Below are 16720 nucleotides of genomic sequence, written 5' to 3' on the forward strand. Positions count from 1 at the left end.
TACACTCTTCCCAGCCCTTCCTTTCATCCTTCAGGTCTCAGCTTAAATGTCACCTCCTCAGAGAAGCTTTCCCTGACCACCTCATCAAAAGAAGTCCCTTGTCCCCATACAACCCATCACATCTCCTGGTGTTACTTCCCTTTTAATACTTGTAACTGTCTGAAGTTGCACTGTCTGCAGATTTCCTTATGTGTTTATCAGCCATCTCCTCCAATCAGAATGTAGTCTCCATGCTGTCGAACTCATGGCTCCACCCCCAGAACTGAGAAAGTGGTCTAAAGCACAGGAGGGCTCAATAATCATTTACTGAACAGAGAAAAGAATGAACCATTGAGCAAGAAGGAATGTTCTGGGACCAGGAGGAAGGTCTCAGGGAGAAAACAGGGCTCACAGGCCAGAAGAAAGCAGGCAAATCCAACATGATGGCCCAGTAGGGTAGAGGCTCGGCCAGACCCCAGCTCCTGGCTCCTGGTGGGTGCTCTGGCCCAGCGCAGAGCTCAGCCCACTCGAAGTCAGCAGGAAAAGGGAGAGCTGGGAACGGGACTATTTCCGCCTAGCAATCTGTGTTCAATGAAAGCAGGTGGCAACTGGCCAGAGCTTATGGAAACCAGCTGTCCCGCCTCCAATTACAGGGCCAGAGGGGGGCAGGGCTATTTTTAGCTTTCCAGGGTTTGCTGAGCAAAGACCTGCCTTGTGTGTAGGTAGTGGTGTGCGCTGAGCCATTCAGAGAGCCCTGGGTGCAAGGCCCGGGGAGGAGGTTAGAAGAAATGGATCTATTTTGTGGAGCAGAACCCCAGGTGTGGAAGAGATTGTTCTGGGTCCTGCCCACCCCTAGTTCCATTCTCCAAGTCCCCAAAACCAGAGACAGAAAGGAGGTTACCAGCAGCAGAGAGAAGTGAACAGATGTTGAGCACCCACTCTCGGAAGCTGGAGGCTCAGCGTCCGGCTGCCCACCTACTGTCCCATTGGGGGCCGCCTCTGGGGTGTGGGGGCAGGAAGTGTCCCACAGCAGATGCTAGGACAGACCAGAGGACAGTAACTGTGGCCATGTTTCTACCCTGAGCAGAGTCTAGCCCCTTTTAGAGAATGAAGGAAGGTTCTCTGGATTTCACAGGTAAACTTTCTAATCAAATAAAACCTTAGGCTGGGATCCAGCGTGCAAAACCAGATACAATTCATCTCTGAAGAAGGGAGCCACTCCTCAGTGCGGCTTCGATGGGAAGGCTAAGGCAGAGTACGGCTTTGCAAGAGAAGCCGGAAATCCCTCATTTCCTGTGAAATCTCCCGACTGGTTAATGTAGGTATCAAGTCCACATTTTCTGAAAGCACCACGTGGCCTGTAAAACATCTGTAAACTGCATTGCATCAGCGGGGCACCATTTGCCACCACGGGGGAGCAGGGAAGGGTGTTCTAGGCCAGGGATCAGCAAACGCAAAGGCCCTGAATGAAGTAAGGTTAGGAAACCAGTGATCCGCCCGCTGCTGGGGCTGCAAAGAGCAGCAAGCAAGGTCCAGTCCTGCAGAAGGACAGAACGCGGAGCAGTGACCTGGGGATACAGAGAGAAGGTCAGCCTAGTTTGGTGGTGAGTTTGATATTCAGGGCAGGGGTGAGAGGGGATGCTACTGAGAGTTAACATGTGTCCAGCTTTCATCCCTCCTTCCTTCCAGGTCCCCAGAATCATCCACCCAGTACACATGGATCCAGTCTATCACATGCCAAGCCCAACGCTGGCCACAGGGAATACACAGATATGTCTTTGCAGTCTTCCTGGGGAAGTCCCAGTGTACCACTCAGCACCCAGTTCACGAATCCCTTTTTCTTGCCTACTTCTTCCACGGCCTTGAGGTCCGCGAGGGTAGGGACTGGGGGATTTCTAGTCATCATCTCTGTAACTCCTCTGCCTGTAGATGCTTCCTGAAGATATCTGGAGCAATGTTTGACAAGTCATTATCAATCAGCTATGACATGCTAATACCATGCACCTGTGCACACAGGTAGATGAGACAGCTAGGCCTCTTCCACCTCAGAGCTTCCGTTCTGGCAGACGTGAATAACTGAATGACATCTGAACTCTGTCAAGGGTGAAACCAAAGGCCTTCTCCTTCCAGAAAGCCTTCCCTGACTGCCCCTGCCAGGCAGACCCTCACACCTTGGCCCCTGAGCTCTCATAGCTCTGACAGTGTCCTCATTCAGGGCCTGCACCCTCATCTCCCTCTTCTGCTTTGATTCTTTCAATGGCTTCCCAGAGCACCTAGAATAAAATCTGAGCCTCTTACCCCGTACCGGCCTGATCTGGCCCTTGTCAACCCGTGGCGTGGTCCCCCACCCTTCTGCCACTCCCTCCAGCCACATTGACCTCCTTGCTGTTCCTCAATGACTCACTCAAGGCTCATTCCACCTTGGAGCTTATATACCTGCCATGCATGCCCTCTACCAGGATGCTGTCCCCAGATCTTTTCATGGCTGACTCTTGCTTGTCTTCCAGACTTTGGTTAAAATGTCACCTCCCCTGACAGGCTCTTCCTAACTACCCGTTTGAAGTAGCACCCCCATTTCCTTGCCTCCTTCTAACCAACCGGCTTACTTCCTCACAGCATCTTCAACTCTTGGAAATTCCATTCTTTATTTGTGTTTGTCTGCTTGTCTGTTTGCTCATTCCCCGACTGTTTGCTTATCTCCATGAGGCCAGGGATCGCGTTTGTCCCGTTCACAGCTGGCACACAGTAAGCAAACACTGAACGACTGGGATGAATGAATGAAGAGTTGGTTCTGCCTCCCCAGCTAATCTGAGGATCCTAGAGGACGGATGCCGCCCCGGTGTTGCACAGATTTTAGTCCTTGGTTTTTTTCACGTGGCTTCTGTGAGCTTTGTCTCTGTGCTGGGCAGAAACAGGCCACTCCTCAGGCCCAACACACACTCTGTCACTCTTGCCAGCACTGTGCTCAGTGTGTAACATGCATGTTCTCACGGTATCCTCCAACAATCCCACCAGGTGCATTTTATTCTCTCACTAACCGATCATTTATTCACTAGGCTCAGAGGAGTTAAGAAACGTGCCCAAGTCACACAGGCAGAAAGCGGGAGTTCCAGGACTTGAGTCCCAGTCTGACTCAAAGCCCAGTCCCTGAGGTTATAAAGATAACTCAGACACTTTCTGTCTTCACGGAATTCCCCGTTTCCTAGTGAAGACAGATGTGGAGCAAGTAACTATCGAGGAGAAACGAAATGTACTAAGTAGAGATGACAATGGGTAAGTGGAGCAGAGGGCTACGGGACGGAGTCCTGGATTCAGATCCCAGCCTCCCCCTTGTGACCTTGTGCAGGGCCTTTCCCCACTCTGTGCCTCAGTTTCCTCACCCTGAAAAAGGGGGTCATGGCCGTAACCCGCCTCACAGTGTTGGACGAGGGTTAAAGGCGCAGCCACGTGCCAGCCCCCGGGGCAGAGAAAGGCTCAGTAACTGTGTCTCTGTGGCTGCTGGTTCCCCCACCCGAGGGCACCAGGGGGCTCCTGGAGGAGAAGGCTCGCAGCCGAGCCCTGGCAGGGAAGGAGGAGCTCAGGAGCCCCAGGCTGGGTGCAGAGCTGAGCCGAGCGGGGAGAAGTTTTGCAGAACAGTCCCCTGCAGGACGACAGGTCCTCAAGGCCCTGGTGATTACACAACAAGCTTCAGTCTGGCCCTGTTTCAAATGGGCACAGAAATCGCTCTAATCCTTCCTGAGGAGACGGAACACTGCGCTGAAGCTCTCATCACAGAAGGTGATCCTATCCGGCTGGACTGTGTTCCCAGATGGGTCTGCAGGAGGTTGGGAGATCCTCCAACCCCAGGGGGCCGGAAGGAGGCCCCTCCTGGGAGAAAAACATCCTTTCTGCCCAGGGATTAGTGATTAACTGATGGAGACCAGCCAGGCAGTCGCTTCCCCACTTCCCTCAGCCCACATCTCCTCTCCCCACAAGGGAGCTTGGAGCTCGGGTGGCTGACCCCTGAGGGCAACAGGGCAGCCCGAATCCAGGGCATCCTGGTCACCCCTCAGGGACCAAACCACCCCCAAAATCCCCTGCCTGCTGCCCTGCCAACCACAAGCCTCAGGCCAGGACCCATCAGTCTGCCTGGCTCCACAACTGGTCTCCAATGGCGAGTCCAACATCAATGCTTGACTGTCTACCAGGCATTCCAACCTAACACGTCCAAACCTAAGCTCCTGTTTCCCACGGTCTCTGAATCTTTCTTCCCCTGGCTTCTGAGCACCACACTCACCCCGAGTGCCCCGCTCTCAGACTCCATCACTGGTCCCTCCTCCGAAGGCCCGAAGGCCCCAGGCCCCAGTCCCTGCCTCCTCTCTCTCCACACGCCCTCTTCATTCGGTCTCTGTGCCTTTAAAGCTCATCTAAGCGCACACCTCTCCTGCGCTTAGCTCTCCGACCCAGGCTTTCCTCCCCGGGTCAAGGTTTTATTTCCAAAGAGCAAGTCAACACCTCGGTCCCGGTGTTTCAGAGTCTCCGTGCAACCATCCAAATGGGGCCTCTGAGCTCTCCTCTCGCCCCTGGAACGGGCTGCTTCCCACCACTCCCTTCCCCTTCTCAGCAAGCAGCGACCCCAGCTTTCCCTGCCTCCTCTCTCTCCACACGCCCTCTTCATTCGGTCTCTGTGCCTTTAAAGCTCATCTAAGCGCACACCTCTCCTGCGCTTAGCTCTCCGACCCAGGCTTTCCTCCCCGGGTCAAGGTTTTATTTCCAAAGAGCAAGTCAACACCTCGGTCCCGGTGTTTCAGAGTCTCCGTGCAACCATCCAAATGGGGCCTCTGAGCTCTCCTCTCGCCCCTGGAACGGGCTGCTTCCCACCACTCCCTTCCCCTTCTCAGCAAGCAGCGACCCCAGCTTTCCTGGGGCTCACTGTCCTTCCTGTCCTTGCCCTCCCCCGATCAGCAAATGCTATCACCTTCACAATGACCCAGAATGCGACCATCTCCCCCATCTCCACAGCGACTGCCCTCATCCAAGTCACCTCTTAGCTGGTCTGTTGCACCATAAGAACCCAGTGGCTTTCACCCGAAGCGCTTTCAGAAGCTTTTGGGAGGTAAGTGAGATATAAGTGAACAAACCCTAAATAAAGTCGCAGGCAAACTTCTCCCCCAAAGCTGGAGCACAGTTTCACGAGGTCGGGAGCCCTCACTTGGCATTCTTCTGCCCCCTCCGGGGTCGACCAATGGCTCTAGCACACAGTAGGGCCTGAAAACAGCCTGACGATTTTATGGGGACTGCATTTCTTCAGCCTCTCCCAAACCCCCCAGGCGCATGCCCCCGCCCCGGGTGAATGAAACCTGGGTTTGAGATCCAATCTGGCCAAACTTGTGCTCCGACCCCTTCACTCCTTGTTTATAAAACGCAGGCGGGGGCAAAATGTTTTATTAGTAGTAAATAGTGTATTTCCCAAACAGAGTAATCAGAGGCCCTAAGCACTGAAAACCTGACAGAACACTCCCCGCCTCCTCCCCCATCTCCCCCTCCTCCTCCCTCATTTGTGACTCAGGAAGGGGGGCCTCACCAGACACCTTGTTCTCAGACTTGCGACCTCAGGCACTGGGAGAAAATAAATCTGTGTGCACTGCCTGCTCTGTGGTACTCCGTCATGGCCGCCCCCAGCAGCCTGACACAGGGCCTCCGTTTGCTCTTCCAGGCCTTCCATCACCTCTGTCCTCAACTCCCTCTGTTAAATACCTCTCTGCTGGAAATACACATAGTGGCTCCTCTGTCCTTGAATGCTAGCACAGCATTTTCAGTCCATGGTGGGCAACCCGTTAATAGTTTGTGAAATCAATTTCATGGGGCTTGCTCAGGATTATTGTTGAAATGAATAAAGAAATAACTTGAATAGACTAGAAATGATAGGATAGGGTAGGAAAGGATAGGACAGAATAGGACAGGATAAAAATAGAATAGAAAAACAGAACAAATATTTCCAGAGGGCATCAAGCGCAGTAAGTTTTGCGAATCTTCAGCTTCATTCGTGGATTATGTGATATGTGTACCAGATCACAACATAAAGCTTATGTTTGGCAGTGAGTTATGGTCACAAATGTCCAAAAGACTGATACGGGGACCCACTGTCCTTGACCTCCGAGGACTGTCCCATAAGGATTCAGAGTGCCGTAGCGACTCTTCCCAGGAGGGCTCCTGCGGGGAGGGGCAGGCTGGGAAGAGCCAGGTGGGTACAGTTGGTGTGCCCACATCCAGCCTCCAGCGGAGACCCAGGGAGCCAGCAGAGGCCAGGGTCGGGCCACTCACTTGCCCAGGAAGCACTTGGGGACGGTGCTCAGCTTTCTCCGGCGGTCCTTGATCAGGTTCACCTTCTTGTTCATCATCATATGGTAGAGCTTCTCCCCCTTCTCTGCAATCATGACGTAGGCGTCCCGCTCCATGCCCAGCTTCAGGCCTACGGAGGAGGCATGGTCAGCACCAGGGACAGGCCTGTGGCTCCTGGGAACCCCCCCCTCTCCAGCTGCCCCTCACTACTCCCACAGCCAGCAGCCATCCACAAAGCACTCACTGCACTGTGCTCACTGTCTTAGGCTGCTTGAAAGAACCTGGTATGGGGGGGCTAATCTCCCCCATTTTACAGACAGCAAAGCTGAGGCCTGAAGACATTAAGTCCCAGAATAATAAGCAGTTAAGCTTATTGAAGCCTTCAACCTGAGGATATGTTTTCAAATTCAGAGCTTCTCAGAAAGCCTGTTGAGATCTTCCCTCCAGCCAGGGGTGGAAATCTGCCCATTTCTCTAGAAAATATACACAGGCCCCTGACCCAGATCACTGCCCCACATTTTCTACTTGGACCCTGTCCACTCCTAACAATAATACGAATGACAAACAATCACAGAAAATGCTATAAGCACCTACTATATGCCACTTAATCCTCAGGAAACCTACAAGCAAGTACCCTTATCCCTATTTCACAGATGAAGAAACTGAGACCCAGAGAAATTAAGTTCTCTGTACACAGTTACCCAACTAGAACTGGTTGAATTCAGACCCAGCAGGTTTGGCTCCCAATCTCTGCTCTTGGCCACAGTATGCGCCACCACCTCTGTAAACGCAGCCCTGAGGTCAGAGTTTCAACGACACCCCAATTCCCATGACCAAGGCCCTCTTGTCCACATGCCACTCATCATCACATACGCTCCGTACTGCCCACAGCCTCCGATTCTGACCACAGAGATACTGATCTGCCGCCCCCAGGCCAGGCCACACCCCTGATCCCTATCCCAGTCCTGACCACACACCCAGACCTGATCAGTTTCCAATGTCACAACGGGGGGCCAACTTCAGTAGCTTATTTGGCCTAATGGCATTTTAACACATTTTAATGCAATATTTAAAAATTTCTTAAATACCACCTTAAAATGCAGATGTCTAGTGTCTCTAGGAAAAAAATGAATAAAATCAATGGATCTAATCATGCCGGGCCTATATTCTTAAAGAGGTGACAGTGATTTGCGCTTGGGTAGAAGGAGGGAAAGGAGAGAAGTGGATGGATTTGGCATATATGTGGAAGGCAGAATTAAAAGGACTTGATCTACTAAACTTGGTGAACAGGCTGAAATCAGAGATGACACCAAGGGTCTGAATCTGAGCTTGTCAGAGAATGGAGGAGCCGCTTACTGAGACAGGGGAGTCAATGGGATGAGCAGGTCTGGGCAGAACATATGATGGAAATGAAGAGTTCTGATTGGACATGGTAAGTGTGAGAAGTCTATGATGCATCTGGGAGGAAGGTCAGGAGGGATTTTGGGGTCATGTGTCAGATTGCCAAGTAGGGCCAAATCCAAATGTCACTTAGGCGCACGACAACCCTCTGCAGGCGACATCACTGAGGTACGGGCAGCTGAAATAACTTGCCCTAACACACCAAGCCTCATTTTCCCCAGCCTGGTGGTGAATGCGCAACAGGCTTATGTGCATCCCAACCTCACCCAACGATTGCACCCAGCCCCATGCTTCCCATGGAAGCTGCCTGGGTCCACAGAGATTTGTTACCATGGTAATGGGCAGCCCCCAAGGAACCTCCTCCCCAACGCAGACTCGGTGAGTCTCTAACACAAAGAACCCCAGGAGGAGGGGATAGAACCATGGAAGAGAAAGGTGTGTAAGGAGCATCTTAGCTATTGAACCTCAAGGGTAAAGGGTGCCAAGAATCCCATGATGAGCATCATATCGACATGACCTTGGGCAAGTCCCTTCCATTGGGCCTCAGTTTCACCATCTACCTAGTGGGCTAAACCAGACAATCTCAGTTGATCTGAGATACCACCAAGTTATAATACAGTCCCAGAGTCCCTGCACCTTCCAAGATGTGCTTCTTGCAGCTTTGACCTTTCTAGAAAGGACCTATGCCCCTTCCCTAGGCAAAGCCCTCATTCTGCAGAAGCGGCCAGCCTGGGGAAAGCCATACACACCCCGGGATCCCGGGAAAGCCCCCCAAAGCCGCCACCTCCAGAGGACCAGGAGAGGGCCCAGCCACTCACTCTCCCGCTGCTCTCGCTCGCGGATGATGGCGTCCAGCCACTTCTGCTTCTCCTCCGCCGTCTTGGCCATGCAGACAAACCACTTGTTCTTGGCTGTGTTGTGGATCTTCCAGCCATTGGTGACCGTGTAGCCATTGCTGTGGTAATCCGCTGGCAAAGGCAGGGGGCAAAGGTGGGTCAGCAGACCCATTCACACAACTCTGAACACTCCCGACCACACGCTTGTGAGTGAGGCGGCGGGACCAGCCCTCCGGCTCCAGAAAGACAGGGCGCAGGGGCACAGACAGGATTGGGATGTGAGAATTGAACTTGCAACCCTTCCGACGCTCACTCCCTGGCTCTTCTCTGGTGGGCGGAGAAAGCCTGCAAACAGAGACCCCTCCCAAGCTCTCCAGGACAGGGGCTTCAAGACCTCACAGTCCAGGCACAAATGCAGTGGTGACTCAAGGAGAGACCCCTACCCAGAGCCCAGGAATGTGTCCCTGCCTCCCTGCCCATCTCATTCAGGCCCTTGAGTTACTTGCAAGCCACACACCCCGCCCCCCAGGTTGTGGGCCCTCATGCACTGCTTGCTGGGTTGGGACTGGCAACCCTCTTTGACAACAGGTGGGTACTAATCCAAGGAAGTTGATTCAAGGTGCCGCCTGTACGCTGAATCTGAGGAGGGGGCCACAGGTGTTGTGAGACTGTCAAAACCAGTAAAGAACCCTTCCCTAGACAAGTTCAAGAGGTTTACACGAGAATGCTCACAGCATCGCTGTTCAAAATAGTCAACAGTGGAAATAACCTAAATGTCTATCCCAAAGGAATGGGTCAGCTGTGGACTAGCCACGCAACGGAAGGTTCTGCAGCAATGGAAACCAACAAGCCAGAGAGGGCTCCATGCAGAAACCCAAATCAATCTCACCAACCTGGGGTGGAGTGAAAGAAACAAGATACAAAAGAACGTATGGTATTTTATGACCATTTAAATATAAATATGTATTTAAAGCCTTAAACATATATAACCATTTAAGTAAGATTTTAAAACAGAGAAAGTGTGATTAATGCATAAGTAACGCATACTCAGGAGGCAATAATATTTTAAAACGCAAGAAAATGACCATCACAAAATTCGGAAGTGTTTACTCCCAAGGGGAAGGAGGCGCTGTGACCAGGGTGGGGCGGGTAAGGCGCTTCCGGGGCCCAGGTGGCATTTTACTTGTTAGCCTGAATGGTGACTACCTAAGTATTCATTTTAGGCACTTTTCTGTAGGTAGGTTCCATGTCAAGTAAAGAAAAAACTAACTAAAACAGATCATGTCATGCAGCCAAGTGGACTGGGCTCAGGCAGTGCTTGGGGTCAGGGTGTACCTGTCCCATCCTCCACGTTCTCCACCTCCATGACTTCAGTATTGATTCGGCCCCTGAAGATGTAGAGGGAGCCATTGATGGATTTGGTCCTCTTGGTGGATTTCTTGCCCCCGGTGACCCTGAAAGACAGTGAGATGTCAGTGTCCCCCGTCCTCACCTCACGGGGGATCAGCTCTCTTTACCAAAGCCGGGGGGGGAAGAGTGTAACACAAAGCGGTGCCAGGGAGGGGAGGAGCGCTGCACCGGGGTCAGGAGCACAGGGTCAGAAGCATGGGCTTCTGGCTAGTGGCTGGGTGGCCTCTCCACTCGCAGCTACCGTTTCCTCAGCTGGAAAATGGACTAGTGGCCTCGCTGGCCTCCCAGAGCTCCTTTTCAGCTAACAGGAGACATGGACAAGAAACTAACAAGAAACAATTCTTCTTGGGTAGAAAATGGGTTAAGGCTCTCAAAGAGTCTAACAAACAGGTCCTTCCTGAAATAAGACCAGAGTGCAAGAATGGTCCGGATAGGCCATCCACCCTTCCATGCACCACCATTCATTCATTTGCTCAGGTGAATTCTAGGGCTCACTCAGTTAGTCACTCAACAAACATCTAACCAGCACTTCCTATGGGAGAATACCAAGTTTAAACCTAGGCAGTCACCCATGCATTCAACAAGCACTTACAGAACATCTACTGGGTGCCAGGCACACTCTTCTAGGTGCTAGGGCTCCAGTAATAAATTTAAATTTTTTTAAATTTATTTTTGGAGAGAGAGAGAGAAGGAAACATTGATTTGTTGTTCCACTTATTTATGCATTCACTAGTTCATTCTATATGCCCTGACCAGGGATCGAACCCACAACCTTGGCATATTGGTTCAATGCTCTAACTAACTGAGCTACTCAGCCAGGGCTGCAGTAATAAGTTTTAAAAAACCATGTGTCTGAGAGTTCATCTTCTAATATGGGGGCGGAGAGGGGGTGCAGAGAGAGACAGACACCAAGTAAGGAAGTCAAACTCATTATGTCAGAAAGTCTAAATGTTGTGGGTAAAAGAAAGCAGAGAATGAGCCCGAAGAGCTCGAAGGCCACTCTGTGGTCTGCTCCACCAGGTGGGGGACATTCACCGACAGCCAGCTGTGCCTGTTCCCAAACCAATCTGCCTGAGGTGCTCCTGTCACTGTAACGCGGTAAACTAAATATTATATAAGCTGGGGACATATGCATGTGGAAAGAGAGTCATCTCTCTGAAAATGAAGTTGAATGTTCCAGAAAGACTAGATAAAGGTGAGCTGCTTTTGCATTAAGAGTGAACTTAGCCTCAAAGAAGAGGCCTTGGCTCTATATGAAAAGAATATTTAATGAATGTGATGTTTATGTTTTTAATTAAAATTAAACATTTACAGTTTTAAAAAAATAAAGGTCGTAAAAAAATAATAATAAAGCAAAACGATGGATAGGGAGGGTGGAGGGGTGTGATTTTAACTGGGGTCGGGAAGGGGGGTCAGGAGGGTCTGACTGGAGAGGTGGCATTGGAACAAAGACCCGCAGAAGGTAAGCGAGGAAACTAGGGGCGTACCTGGGGATGTTCCAGGCAGAGAACGCAGGTGCCATGGCGGGCCATGTGCAAGCAGCAGCGAGGAGGCCGGCATGGCTAGGGCTGAGTTGGTGAGGGGGAAAGGGATCGGAGAGGCCCCATGAGCCAGCTCCTGCAGGGTCCCGTGGGCAGTGTGTGAAGATGGGTGTCTACTGTGTGCATGAGATGGGGGCCATGAAGGGTCTGGCCTGAAATAACCTGATCTCATTTAAGTTTTAAAAGACTTGCTTTGGTTGCCTGAGGAAACAGACTATAGGTGGGAATCAGAAAGAACCAGAAGGGGAGACGGTTTGTGTGCACATATCTACAAATACCTGTGTGTGTGTGCGCGTGTGTGCACGCGCACGTACGTATTTTTATAAACTTTTAATTAAAGTATAATATCCATACAGAAAAAAAAAGCCCAAAGTATATGGCTCAATTAACTTGTACAAGGTGAACACACCTGTATAAACACTTTAGCACCCCCAAAGCTCCCCATCATGCCTTCTTCCTGTCACGCACCCCCTTCCCGGCCTCACAAGGGTAACTACATACTTTTTTGTCCAATTTAAGAAATCTCTGCTTACCTCCAGATCATGAAGATGGCCTCCTGTACCTTCTTCTAGAAGCTTTATTGTTTTTCCTTGCACATTTACATCTATGATCCATTGGAAGCTGATGTTTGTGCATTTTGTAAAGTGAAGGCCAAGATTCATTTTTCCCCACTGGATATCAAACTGACCCAGCACCATCTATTGAGCTACACTGGCACTTCTGTCGAAGTTCAAGTGACCGCTTACATGCGGGTCTACTTCTGGACTCGCTATTCTATGCCATTAATCCATCACCCTCTTTTTACACCAGGACCACATCTTAATTACTGCAGCTTTATAGGAAGCCTGGTGTCAGTAATGCAAGTCCAGCTTTGTCCTCTAAAACTGTCCGTTTTTGTGTGTGCATGTAAATGTTACAATCATTTACACACACACACACACACACACACAACCTCCCTCCTGGAATTTTTGTGGGAATTACACTGGGGTTCTGGCCAAAGTGGGTGGCAGAATGAAGAGGACTTGCTGACGAAGCAGGTGTCGGGGTGAAGCGGATCAGAATCCAGGGCAGCTAAGAGTCTGCGCCCCTGGGCCAAGGGCGAGGCCACAGACTGGGCAGGAGGACACTCGTGGGGGAAAAGGCCTGGAGCAGGAGCCGCGATGAAAATAAAGCATCTCGTTTTAGATACAGTTTAACTGAGCGTGAGTTGTGTGTGAGACACCCAGGTGACGGTAAGATTTATGTTTCTTCTACTTTATGCACATGTGTCAGGCCTATTCTAAGAACTTTACAGGTTTGATTTTACTTAATCTATAAAAACCCTATGAGACTTTTATCCCGTGACAGATAGAAAAACAGAGGCACCAGGGCTGACGTCACTTGCCGAAGGTCACACAGCCAGTAAGTGGCAGGCCTCTGTGTCCTTAACCACTGCCTGCTCTGCCTCCTCTGAGAGGCTCAGGCTCAGCAGGCCATTCATGTATTTGAGACTTAGCTCTTCTGAGCCAATTTCCCCTTCTGAAGAAGGGGAGGTAGGCTTTTAAAACACTCCCTTCCACACTGACATCCAAGGAGCCTCTACTTTCGAATTAGACCAGAAATACTGAGTCAAAGACTTTCCCTGACCCACGTCCCAGCTGGGCGGTGCCCTGCATGACCCAGGCAAAGACAAAATAGTCGGCAGACACCTAGCTGTGCCAGGCATTTCCTGTGACCACATCAGAGTCAGGCCCGCTGTTCCATCCGCCACTGCCCAATTCCTCTGGGACTACTCACAGCCCAGTCCTCTGCCTCCCGATCCAAAGGCAGGAACTCTGGCCACCTACCAGATTTTCCTAGGAGACAGATGTGCCCTCTCCCTCTGCCAGCCCAACTCACTTGCGGAACTGAGGAGGGACAGGCCTTCAAAGAGCTCGTGGCAGCCACAAGACAGCCCTAGGAAGCACGCTTGGAGTCCAGTAAGATCAGAACTGGCTACTGTTGCTCTGACAGGTACAGACATGCCATGAACCATGAGCCTGAACTGGGGTAGCTAAAGCTAACTCAAGCAAACTCAGCCAAACCTGGGAGAAGGTCAGAGGCCTGAGGACACATTGTCCTTTCTAAACCCCAGTGTTCTGGGAGAAGTGCCTGTTTCAAACAGCCCAGGCTGGGTGGCAGGGAAGGGGGGGTGGGTTAACTGGTAGTGACCTTGGCACTGACAAAGAAGGGCTCTCAGAATGGCCCCAGGGAGAACAGGTGAGAAGCAAGGAGCAAGGAGAGGGCGACGTTGTTGGGGGTGGGAGGACAGGAGGACACGAGGCAGATCTAGTGGAGTGCGCAGACATAAAACGTCAAGGAGGAAGCATGCTGATCCAGTCATGGCCAGACGGTGAAAGAGGGAGACTGAGGCCTCTAGCGAGACGGACCAAGCCCCAGAACAGGGAGGAAAGGCAGAGGGGAAGGAGCCTGCGGTTGAAGCACCTACTATGTGCCAGGTGCTGCACCTGTGTGATGGCACTGAACAGAAACCCAACATGGCAGAGGTTAACAATAACAGTAAGCACAGCTATTCCTTATTTTGTGCACTTCCTATGTGCCAGGCACACTTAACACACTCATTCTTCACAATGACACTGGGGTACATACTGTACAATCACTCACCCTAGTTTACAGATGAGGAAACTGAGGCAAAGAGGCAAAGTCACAGATGTAGAGAAACCAACGAACAGGGTTTCAATGACAAGGAACTGTAAGAAAGGGTTTATCATCCCCATTTTACGGAAGAGAAAAACTGAGGCTCAAAGAGGTCAGGCTGGAATTGGAAAACAATGAGAAGCCCACGCACGTGCATGGCATGCCCATCACTCATCCTGCAGGAAGTTCCTCCCCACACGGTAGGCGGCCAGCAGAAAGAGGCCAGGAAAATGAGGCTCACGCAGGAAGTGACATGACCAGACCAGAGAGGAAACTGGAGGTAATGCAGAGAGTAGGGCCCAGAGCCTGCACCTCCCAGCCTTAGCTTTCTCTAGAAAAAGGAGTCAAGCCTATGGAGAGTCACTGATTCATCCCCAAGACAACGTAACAGGAAGCAGAATTCAGAAACGACTGTGTTGGTCAGTGAGACAGTCTTCTACCCATTGAGCAAAAATACCTAAGAGGCAGGAGCCTCTCAGCGTATCTACCCACCCACCCACTTGACCACCCACTCATGCCCTCACCCCTCTGTCTCCTAATGTTCCCTCTCTCCAATCACCCATCCATCCACGCACTCCATCATCCAATTAATCCAGCCTTCCATACCAGAGTTCAATAACCCAGCAACCACCATCCATCCAGCTATCCATCAACACGCACATCCGACTGCCCTTCTCTCCACTAATCCCCAAACCTCCATCACCCGCCCTCCCATCCATTCATCTACCCCTTGATGCAATAAACCATATTTTAAGGCCCCAACTCACCGCTCAGCTAAACATACCTCTGCAGCGCGTCGTGGTTTCACATCCATTTCTCCAGCTACCCAAACGTGTGTACACTCCCCCAACTTTCTATCCACCCTTCCATCCAGCCACCTCATGCACCTCCAGCCGCTCACCCACTCACTCATTCCCCTGCTCGCTCCTCTATTCATAAATCAGTTTGTACACCCACCCAATCTCTCCCTCTCTGCCTCCCTTCACCCGCCATCCACTCGCCTCCCAAACCCCCAACTACGCGCCTGTGCCTGCTCTTCTTCGTCCACACATCCCACCGCTCACACTTCCAGCCACACCTACACGTGCGTCTGTCCACCACTCACTCCTAGACTCTACAAAGTGTAAGAAGCTCTGATGAAAAATGCAAAGATGGCAATGGTACTCTCCTTCCCCTTGCAAAGCCGAACAACAGAAGAGCCCTCTACCCTGGATCTTAGAATCACAGGATGCTGGGGTCACAAAAAACTTTCAAATTCCATGATTGCCCAGGCTGGTGTAGCTCAGTGGGTTGGCCATTGCCCTGCAAACCAGGTCTCCGGTTTGATTCCCAGTCAGGGCACATGCCTGGGTTGGGGGCTAGGTCCCCAGTCGGTGGCGTGCGAGAGGCAACTGATCGATGTTTCCATCTATCGCACATCAGTGTTTCCCTCCCTCTCTTTTTCCCTCCCTTCCTTACTCTCCAAAAATAAATAAATAACGTCTCTTAAAATAAAAACTTTCATGACTGTCTCAGCCTACATAGTCCAATACGGCAGTCACAGGCACATACAGTGTGACTCAAACACTTCTTAAAACATGGCTAGTACAAATTGAGATGTGTGGTAAGTGGAACACACAGTGTCGGGCAAAAGGAGATTTACAGTCGTTTGCGTGGAAAATAATACAATAATTAATAATACAAGAGAAAACTCTGTGTTTGCCTATTCACAGCTGTAAACCTACTTTTGCCCCGCCCTATACATACCACAACTCTGAAGATTTAGTATAAATCTTTTTTAAAGAATTAAAAATATCTCTTTAATACTTTTTTTAAAATCAATTATGTTAAAATGATTTGGGAATATAATGGGGTAAATAAAATATGTTATTTAAATTTATTTCACTGGCTTCCTTTCACTTAATGTGGCTGTTTTACATCACCTGTGTGGCTCACGTTATGTTTCTGTTGGACAGCGCTGATCTAGAACATATCCCATAGCACAGAGGAGAAAAGGGAGGCCCGGCAAGGGGTGTGGTCACCCCAAGAAACTGTCGGGGTTTGACCCAATCCCAGCCATCTGGCCTATGGGGGCAGTCCTGACCCCAGCCACTCACCTGGATTTCCGCTTGCAATACACAAGGAGGTTGTCGAAGAGGAAGAAGGCCCTCTCCTGGATGTTGCCTGCGGAGATTTTTAACAAAGTCCCTTGCAGGAGGAGTTGGGTACAGATGTCCGTGAGGTTGGAGCCCTGGGAGAGTGACAAGGGGCACAGTGAATGAGCTGGCAAATCCCCTACACCTGGGGGGATATCTTCCCTCCCAGAGACAGAACCTACCACTGCCTCCCTCACACCCCAAAATCTAAATTCACCTCTGTGGGCGAATCTGTCAGCAGACAGAGAACCAGTACAGTCTGATCAATGGCTTCCTCTGCTGAGCGAGCAGAAGCCATGCTGGGAAGAGCGCACGGAGGTGACCATTTCACCGAGGAGGGGCTTGGGGCTCAGGAAGTGAAAGGACTCTCCTGGTCACATAGCCCTGAGCAGCACCTAGTTTTCTCTTTGCTATGCCCTCC

The 16720-nt window shown here is 51.0% G+C and overlaps 1 protein-coding gene across 1 annotated transcript in view; it reads right to left on the reverse strand.

Annotated features, from left to right (window-relative positions):
- Positions 1-16720, reverse strand: part of PREX1 (phosphatidylinositol-3,4,5-trisphosphate dependent Rac exchange factor 1) — a 169351-nt gene that overhangs the window by 50326 nt on the left and 102305 nt on the right. The window contains exons 7-10 of the mRNA XM_090286533.1: positions 16261-16394; positions 9873-9991; positions 8520-8669; positions 6283-6430 (exon numbers count right to left, since the gene is read on the reverse strand). Of these exons, the coding sequence (XP_090142659.1) occupies positions 6283-6430; positions 8520-8669; positions 9873-9991; positions 16261-16394 (551 nt within the window). The remainder of the gene's footprint in view (positions 1-6282; positions 6431-8519; positions 8670-9872; positions 9992-16260; positions 16395-16720) is intronic.

The sequence above is a fragment of the Furipterus horrens genome, unplaced genomic scaffold (assembly GCF_987537825.1).
Source record: "Furipterus horrens unplaced genomic scaffold, mFurHor1.1.pri manual_scaffold_8, whole genome shotgun sequence".
NCBI lineage: Eukaryota > Metazoa > Chordata > Mammalia > Chiroptera > Furipteridae > Furipterus > Furipterus horrens.